This window comes from Pimephales promelas, chromosome 15 (genome assembly GCF_988280905.1).
Source record: "Pimephales promelas chromosome 15, fPimPro1.hap1.1, whole genome shotgun sequence".
Lineage (NCBI taxonomy): Eukaryota > Metazoa > Chordata > Actinopteri > Cypriniformes > Leuciscidae > Pimephales > Pimephales promelas.
The window spans coordinates 21902072-21911308 of NC_142783.1; the positions used below are offsets into that span (position 1 = coordinate 21902072).

The 9237-nt window shown below is 37.8% G+C and overlaps 2 protein-coding genes across 5 annotated transcripts; both read right to left on the reverse strand.

The window, feature by feature from the left end:
- Window positions 1–112: 112 nt before the first annotated feature.
- Window positions 113–3868, reverse strand: zbtb8a (zinc finger and BTB domain containing 8A). 3 transcript variants are annotated; one of them, XM_039648878.2, is made up of 4 exons: window positions 3531–3868; window positions 1759–2582; window positions 785–954; window positions 113–567 (listed from the first exon to the last, which is right to left on the reverse strand). In XM_039648878.2, exons 1-4 carry the CDS (start codon window positions 3593–3595, stop codon window positions 247–249), a joined length of 1380 nt encoding a protein of 459 aa, XP_039504812.2. In that variant the 5' UTR covers window positions 3596–3868; the 3' UTR covers window positions 113–246. The 3 variants fall into 3 exon arrangements, with proteins under 3 accessions (XP_039504812.2, XP_039504890.2, XP_039504972.2); XM_039648956.2 differs by having other exon boundaries at window positions 3607–3703; XM_039649038.2 differs by lacking the exon at window positions 3531–3868 and adding an exon at window positions 3422–3498.
- Window positions 3869–4065: 197 nt separating this feature from the next.
- On the reverse strand, window positions 4066–8607 carry gale (UDP-galactose-4-epimerase). 2 transcript variants are annotated; one of them, XM_039649227.2, is made up of 11 exons: window positions 8472–8607; window positions 7931–8060; window positions 7468–7580; window positions 6512–6625; window positions 6169–6345; window positions 5984–6097; window positions 5836–5902; window positions 4950–5035; window positions 4786–4863; window positions 4500–4614; window positions 4066–4392 (listed from the first exon to the last, which is right to left on the reverse strand). In XM_039649227.2, exons 1-11 carry the CDS (start codon window positions 8472–8474, stop codon window positions 4328–4330), a joined length of 1062 nt encoding a protein of 353 aa, XP_039505161.1. In that variant the 5' UTR covers window positions 8475–8607; the 3' UTR covers window positions 4066–4327. The 2 variants fall into 2 exon arrangements, with proteins under 2 accessions (XP_039505161.1, XP_039505083.1); XM_039649149.2 differs by having other exon boundaries at window positions 7468–7583.
- Window positions 8608–9237: the final 630 nt, after the last annotated feature.

Below are 9237 nucleotides of genomic sequence, written 5' to 3' on the forward strand. Positions count from 1 at the left end.
CCACATTGTCCTTTTGTCCATAAATGCCTTTTTGAAATAAACTAAATATACTTTAAATTACAGAAATATACTTGTACTTTTATAAAAAACTTTAGATACTTAAATACTTTAGATTTGTGAGAGAGTCTTTTTATTTGTACAAAAACACAATCATTTCCCTTATGAAATTAAGAGAAACATGAACAGATTTTAAACTGCCAAGCTGACAGCTCTTACCCATTCACCATCACAAACACAAACATATCATCACTTTCCACTGGCTTCCTCGTCACTGTCCTCCACTTCCTGGATTATGAGATCTGCTCCAGAATCTTCCGCGAGGTCATCGTCTTCCATGACCCATGTAATTTGCCTGTTGTCACTCATGTTCTCTTCCACACCCAACAACAGGCCTTCCTTCTCCTCATTGTCATCAGTTCCATCTGTGATTAACTCACTGTAGCCGCTCTCCTGAATGCAAATGTCGCACAGCCTGTATTTGCGGGTTCCCTCGCTTACCACTCGCCCATTGACTTCGGTTACATGCCGTTTACACTTCCTGCACACCAGCTTACGGGCCTGATGAATCTGCGTAACAAGTGTTAAAAAGGAGAGTGGATGTTTTAGATCTATCTCACATCAATATCATTTTTCTTTTGTTTAACAAGCTGAAAAACGTATATATAATAATCATATCTAAATACATTTGACTGAATTTAACCCTGACTTAATGGGATCACAAGGGACGTACAAGATATGATGAGTTAATGAACTGGACATGTGTGAAGCTTAGTGTGTTTCTCACCGTCTCAAAATGGCTGCGCAGGTGTTCCAGACGAGTGAAACGTTTGCTGCAGGCCTGACAGGGATACGGACGCTCACCTGTGTGACAGCGGAGATGACGCTTCAAGTCTGCCTTCCTCTTTACAGTGTGCGTGCAGAACGGACATTTGTAACGCATAGAAGGAGTGGAATCTGAGACAGAGAGAGAGAGACATTGACAGTCAGATTCCTTTCACGCATTACCACATCAAATAACTGAAAGCCTGTTTAAAAAAAAAAAAAAAAACACACCTCTTGTTTACCCAGAAACGGTGCATAATAGAGAATAATAGAGATATAAAGAAAGAATCGGGGGCAAAATGTGTGATAAAGGCATGAAGGAGAAATGTTTTGCCTTTTTATCTACTGTCCAAGTTTTGTCTGTTGATTAAAATCTTGAATAGCTCCTATTTACAAAACAGATTGTCCAATATGACTTGACTCTTTCACAGTGGGAGGCAGAGAAAGTCTTGTTGGAGGACAAGAAAAACACTTAATATTTATGTTAAATAGAAAAGAATAAAAAAAATAATTTCTATTTTTTTTATAGAATTAAAGGGAACCAATTTTTTGGGGGTTCCCTTTAATTCTATAAAAAAATGTTTTTAAAGTCTTTATGCTCACCAAGAACGCATTTATATAATAATAATTAAAATAAAAACAGCAATATTGTGCATTATTACAACAATTTAAAAGTTTCACAGTTTCTATTTGAATATATTTAAAATTATAAAGTGTTTAAAATATAAGATATAGTGTTTAACATTTAAAATATTTAAAAATATAAAATGTGCTGCTTAATATTTGCTGAATAGAACTTTCAAGCAAACATCATTTATTTGAAAATAGATTATTGTGTAACAAAGTTAAAGTATTTACTGTCATGTTTGGTTAATTTAATGCATGCATCCTTGCTGAATAAAACTTTTAGACGGTAGTGTAACAGTGCTTGCTTACCTTTATTGAACACCCCAACTACCCCAACAATTGACGGAAGGTTGGCATACAGCTCGTCTGCTTTCTGTGAGCAGTGTGACACCACCCCCTGTAGGTCAATGAGAGAAGTGTCTTCTGTTACCAAGCGACTGGTGGCGGTTCTTTTCCTGCTTCCTCTTCTCCTGCGTTCCGGGAGCCCAGAGCCGTACTGCTCCTCCTCCAAGCTAGACTGCGGAGGAGAGTTCTGCTGAAGCCCTGACGGCTGTGGACTGGTTCCTCTGAAGTCTTCCTGTGGCTGTTCATCCTCTTGTTGATCCCAGAGTCTGTTCTGAGGGCTCATACTGACGTCACACATGTTGGACGGCTCGATGACGTTCTCACGTCTGTCCTGAAGAGGACTGCTGTCCGACAGACACAAATACCGATTCTCATCCTCCTCTTTTGCACTGATCTCAAGGAAAGATTTAATAAAGGCCTTGCAGTAGGAAATTACGTCATTCATCTGCAGGTAGCTGGCGGCTGACATCACTTCTATTACATTAGAGCTGTTGAGCTCAAGTTGACCAGAGTAAATGAAGTCCAGGATTATGGCAAAGATATCAGGACTGAAGACATCAAAAGAAGCATTTACAGACTCCAGAGTGTCTTTAGATCCCTGAGACAGCAACATCCTGAAATATCCACTGCTGCCGTACAGGACATTTCGGTGCGCACGGAAAATCTGACCCTCAACCAGGACGTTGCAGTCACAGAACAACTCCTGCTGCCTCTGCTGGTCCAGCTGTTTTAGCAAACAGCTCTGGTGAATGGCTGACATATCTGCACTGGTCCATTTGTGAACAGGTCTGAAAAATAAGTGAGAAATTTAATGGAAAAAAGCGTTGCCTAATTAACTTATTATTAATTTTTACATTAATTCTGCAGCGTGTATGTGTGCTTTTGTGTGACGTAATGGCAGCGATTTGATTTCACAAGGAGGCAGCAAGACCCCGCCCACTGTTCTCTGATTAGACCACACATCTGTCAATCATACACATTCGCTCTGGAAGGGGCAACACCCGACTTTGCGCATCGGGTAACAAGGGAGAGAATCAGGGAGAAAAAAAGGAGGAAATACAGAAAGCGGGAGAGAAGACGAGAAAACGCGGTGTTTACACTGACGTTTAATACATTGAAATAAAAACAATAAAGAAAAATTAGGGGACGTTCTTGCTGTTAAAAAAAATCTCAACATCATTCGTCTCCCCTCGCAGCACTGCACTCACACAGTACCAAAACTGGGTTACACCGCAAGTCAAGACATAAATAAATAAATAACCAAATTAATATAAAGCCATAGAATTCGTAGCAACCGAGAAAACACTGGACAAGTCAATCAGGTATGAGATGAAGTGCTCTGCCCCTTTTATGTGTAAAACGCCCGCCGGAAAATAAAATATCTGAGATAACGCACGCACACGCTTGTACTTTAATAAAAGGACATTTAAACATTAACCGGACACAGGATTTCTTACATTACGAATTAAAGGTGTCAGATAAGGGAATAGAGGCAATAAGGGTGGCTTCTGACGGGAGCCCTGTCGTCCGTGGAGAGCCGCCCACCGAACCGACCTAAGGCTGGATCTTAAAACGCCAAACACCCGGCTTGCAACACCGTCGCCTTTTTTTTCATTTTTCGGATTACCTGAGCTCGGACGCCCCGCGGGTTGACGCTGAACCTCGTGCTGGCCCCCTTTGCCCACCCTCTTCACCCGGGCACCGTTTCCCCCAGTCTCTTTAAACATAATACTCACAGATGCCCCGCGTCACCCGCACTCCGGTACGGTCGACATGTCCCACTTTCACAAACCATCTCCATTCTCTCCTTACTTTGGATGTATTCGTCCAGCTTTTGTTTTCAGGGCGAACTGCTTTCACTTCCTGCTTTGCCCGAAAGACCGAAACCCGTTTGTGCTGGAAAAACGTTTTGCTGACGTGGGTGTCCGGAGCGCCCGGGACCGGAGAACCGCTTAAAGCACACGCGCCCCCGCACAGCAAAACCAATACATTTACGCCTTCTGGCCTTAAAATTAATAAATGTCCCATTTGATTAGATATTTTAGCACTATTGTTGGCCCTCTCGTCTCATAGACAGGAAACAGCGCAAATGATTTGGCGGGAACTAGTTTACTTTCATACACTCGAGTCTAAGGTGTTTTATTGAAGCATGTGTTTTGTTACAGTAACTTGCCAGGTAAGCCAATAACCAATTAGTTAAATGCTGAAAAAATACTGCAAAAATGGAACCCCCTTCCAGATAAAAAAAAAGAAAACAAAAAGAGACCACCACATATGAAATCCGTTTTATTATGTCAACACTGACAAGGAAGTATAAATAATTCTATATTAAATCAATGTACTTTAATACAAGTGAGATGACATTAAAAAGAGAGAGACAGATGCTGAATTAGTTTGAATCATTTGGTTAGATTCAGGCTCCGTGTAATATAATGATTTTACATATAATTATTACAAATGAAAGAAACCATAATCCCAGTTTGGCTTTGTTTTGCCATGAGTGCTATTCCCTTATTTCAGCATTCAGCCAGCTTCAATGCATTGGTCCATTACTGAATCCCGTGGGATTCTGGGATTGCCAACGCCATAGATCTTCACCTGTGTGATCAGATAAAACAGTCAAATTAATCGTAAGCTGTCAGTATTTATCTATTTATCTTATCATCTTATCTAAATCTATGTAAATTATTTTAGTTTACACTTACACATCCTCTCCAGGCCATATTCAGCCTTCCAGCCCAGTTCTTTCTCCGCAAGAGTTGGATCTCCATAGCAGGAGGCCACATCTCCACTCCGGCGAGGGGCAATCTGATAGGCAATCTGGGACCAAAGTAAAAATACTGCCATTGAAGAAAATATTGGTATTTTGGAAGTTTAAACATCACATTGAGATTTCATAAAGGTGGCCACAGGCTAAACAAATTGTATATGCATGCATGCATATATAAATTGTAAATATGTGCTTTGGACCACAGCAGGTTTACCACTCACCTTTCGACCTGAAGCTTTTTCCATGGCATTCACCATCTGTAGCACTGAGTAACCTGTACCTGTGCCAAGGTTATAAACCTTCACAGAGACCAGGACAGAAAGGTAAAACTGAGAAAAAGGGATGTGAAAAATAGTACATCAAAGAGGATGAAAAAATGTCGTACTTTACACCCACAGCTGTCTTTCAGTTTCCTGATGGCAGCAATGTGCCCCTTTGCCAAGTCAACAACATGGATGTAGTCTCTCACACCTAGCCAGGAAGAGTAAATCAGTTTTGAATAGGAACTCGAAATGGAAACGAAATGAACTGAAATAAAAACTGTAACTAAACAATTTTCATGAGTACAAAGAAAGCAAACTAAAATAACATAACATAACATGGTATTATAAAACTTGAAACCTTTGCAACCCTTCTGCATTAAACATTGAAATGCTTCTGACTGAATAGAAAAACATTAGAAATTGCAGAGAATTTTAATTGCATTCAGTAAAATGATAAATGATACTAGAGTTAGACTGCACTAAAATTAAAATAATGATTAAATAAACAGAAATTCTCAAAAAACAATCAATGTTATTTTAGTATTATTTATATACTGTTACAATATTTTATTCGTATTTTGAAATAGCTTTCATTTTTATATTTTCAGCTTCATTTTAACTTGAGTTTAAGGTTTAGTAATTTTGTTATGTGCTTTGTCATTTTCATCAGTTTTCAAAAAACAAATACATTTTCTATTTCTATCTCCTAAGTTTAGTTTAGTCATTTTAGTACTTTACATTAAACTGATTTTTTCAGTTAATGCCAAAGGGAACTTTTCTAAATTTCATTTTTAGTTTAAGTTTATCGATCTAATATTTACATTTTTTGTCAGCTTTATTTCAATTAAAAGTAAATATATGAATGAAAAACTAATTTATTATTCAAAAGTAATAGATTGTGAAATGTATGTCATTTGATATGAAATGTATAAAACTCCAGAAATTAATAAATAAGAGACAGATGTTAATTAAGACAACAATAAAATGCTGAAAACCATCTCTTATTACCAGTCCCATCAGGTGTGCTGTAGTCATTTCCAAACACATTCAGATGTTTTCGTCTTCCAACAGCAACCTGCCATACAAAGTGAGAAAGAACAACATCCTTTACAATGCACAGAGACTCCTCTGAACCTCAAGTGCTCAGACAGGTTACCTGGGCAACATAAGGCAGAAGGTTGTTTGGGATTCCCTGAGGATCTTCACCAATCTGTCCTGAGATGTGAGCACCAATGGGATTGAAGTACCTGAGCAGCACAGCATTCCAGTCCTGCGAGACATTTGATCAGTTACACACCTACCACACAGACACAAAGGCGTCATAACAGAGCGGTCAACTACCTTATCTGCAGTGCACTGGTCTCTGATCATTTCCTCAATGAAGTACTTGGTCTTGCCATAGGGGTTTGTGCAGCCGCCCACTGGATGCTGCTCATCAATGGGGAGTTTCTGAGGGTCTCCGTAGACGGTGGCAGAACTGCTGAATACCAGATTACGCACCCCATGAGACTGCATCACCTGATTCACACACACACACACAGAGCCACAGCCAGTAAGGCATTCCTTAAGAGCTGGAAGCACTAACATGAACAAACAGACCCCTAACTGTACTAAATTTGGATTTCAAGAATCAGATACAAATGGACTCTCCATGCAAAGACATTTACATTTTCACATTTCTTACCTCCAGCAGATTGATGGTTCCTGTGAGATTGACTCTGTAGTATCTTAAAGGCTGCTCTACTGATTCACCCACAGCCTTCAGTCCAGCAAAGTGCATCACTGCATAGAAGGAGTGCTGAGAGAAAACAAAAAAAACCATTTAACCATTAGGGTACGCTGTTATACATTTAACCAGCTCGGTACAGAAATGAATAGATTGATTTGAATCAAGAAAATGCTAGTATGAATGAAAACACACACACACATACATATAAGTGGTGTGGACGGTGGTGAAGTCCTCACATATTTTTTACATATCAAATGTAAATTTATGTCCCTGTTAAACTTAGTTTTCCTGGTTAAATAAACGTTATATAAAAAAGAGAAATAATAATTCTCCAACTAGGAAACTCGTATTTTCTCACTAGGAAGTCTGAGTGTCTTAGTGGGAAATATGATTTGAGAGAGAGTTCATGACCAATTTCTTCAGCAACGACAATTAATTATATTAATTTTCTACAAGGAAATTCATATTTTCCCACTAGGAAAATCTATTTAATATTTTATGTATTACACAATGTAATGTTCTATTTATTAAAACCAAGTATAAATTTAATCAAGGTAGTGTTTTTATGCATTTTTACATTTAATCCAAAATAACTGAAGGCAGTAACAATTTAAAATTTGTAAACTAATGTTCAGCTTTTCTTGTTAATAGTCAAGACTGCACACAGACAAAGACTTAGCTTTAATTTTCCCAAACTGACTGCTCTGATGTAACTTTACCTGGGGGTGTCGCTGTTGGACACTGTAACTTTATAAAAATGAGTGACATTTACACTTTGTAATGTCACATTTCCAATACTTGGGTATATATAAACAGTAGACATGTGGCTCAATGTATTACAGCAAAATGAAGAATAGATTTCCATTATACAGGATACGTTGATACAAACAAGAGTAGGCGTTCATTTTTACCTTTTTAAATATTGTCTCCAGTCCCGGTTTGTCCAGAAGGTCCAGCTCATGGAACTCAATCTGAGTGTTCAGAAACTTCTCTATCCTCCGCAAGCTCTCTGGAATATCACCCTCTCCTCAACACAACACACATCCACAAAGAACGACGGACATTTAAAAAAAATACATTAAAAATATATATAACAAGAAACTGAAGTTGTCAAACCAAAATGCAGAGCAAGCAATATTATAACAATATTTTTTTATTTAAATTTCAAAATGTAATATATAAATATTCAATACTATAAATAAATACTATGTAAACTATTTAATATTGTAATAAAATACTTTTAGTGACTTTATATATTCCACACATGGGCTCACTGTGTGAGTAGGATATTCTGAGACTTTTTGTAATGCAATGTGTTCAGGATTCTACCAAGGACCTTCAGCAGTGTAATGTGATTTATAGAAATCTGTTTACCTCTGACAGCATTGCTGAAATTATCGATGACCACAGGGTGATAACCAGCCTCAATGAGCTCCACAACACAGTGGCTGCCAATGTATCCACCTCCTCCTGTCACCAAGATCTTCTGACCCATGTTGAGAGGCTTCAGCACAGACAGAAAGATAGACATACAAGGGTCAATGTAATTACTGGATCATTGTTAACAGGTATGTAGGTGTGTCCTATCCTTCCTCAGCCTGTAAGTTACCTACACTACGTGGCTCTGCCTTCACCAGTAACAGCCCGTTTCAGTGTATTTGAATGGAGCTCTTTCATTCATCAATGACGGTCAAATCACAACTGCATTTAAAACTCACTAATGATTCCCAAAACTTTCAAGAGATCAATTTTAAAATCAACCTCACTACACTGATATACACGGACTGCACTGATATAAAAACACAGTAACAGACTGTAAATGTCACCTGTCCGAAGGAAGAAAGTAAGATATCTGATCTAGAACAAAACAAACAATATAACACAACAGTTCACATTCATATCTATTTACACTCACCATGCTGATGAATGCGGTTCAGTGTGGGTTATTGGAGAGCACGCAGGTGACAGGCGGGGAGAGTTTACAGAGTCTGTTTGGTTTATTCATTCTTGCTTCCTGGTTTCAGAGATACGTGGAGAAGTCTATGAAGCAGCTAATGCATGTGCTGCGTTATTCATTTTCAAAGTAAAAGTCTTTCATATTTTGATTAATTTGTCATTTTCAACTACCTTTCTGTCTTTGTCAATCACTCATTCATCCATGCAGAATTTAAGTGTTCTTTAGCAGGAGGTCAGTGTCCAGTAAACCAAAACTGTAAATGCCCTCCTAAGAATATGCTCATTAAAATGCGTTCTTTGGAGAAAAAAAGTTATATAAATATATTACAAATAAATATATTACAAAAATATATCAAGTATATCAAGGGAAGCATTGAACCATAGTGTGAAAAAATGTAATGTATTAATGTTGTGAAACATTTTTATTGTTGTACATTTTTTGTAGCTTTATTATTTTTGTTGCATTTTTTCAGAAAAAAAACAAGGGAGAAATGAAAAAAAAAAAAAAAAATCACAAAGATTGAAAAAGTAAAATACAATTCAATACAAAACCTCCCAAAACAGAAACACAACACAACACATTAATTTACAGTACCAACATGAAGTAGCTTTGATTAATTATGCCACAATGACTTGTATTATGAAAACAGTTCTTTCCTCAAAGGTGAAATATTTTCCCTTACGCACACAACTTTCATTCTGACCTATGATTCTGACGTGTCCAA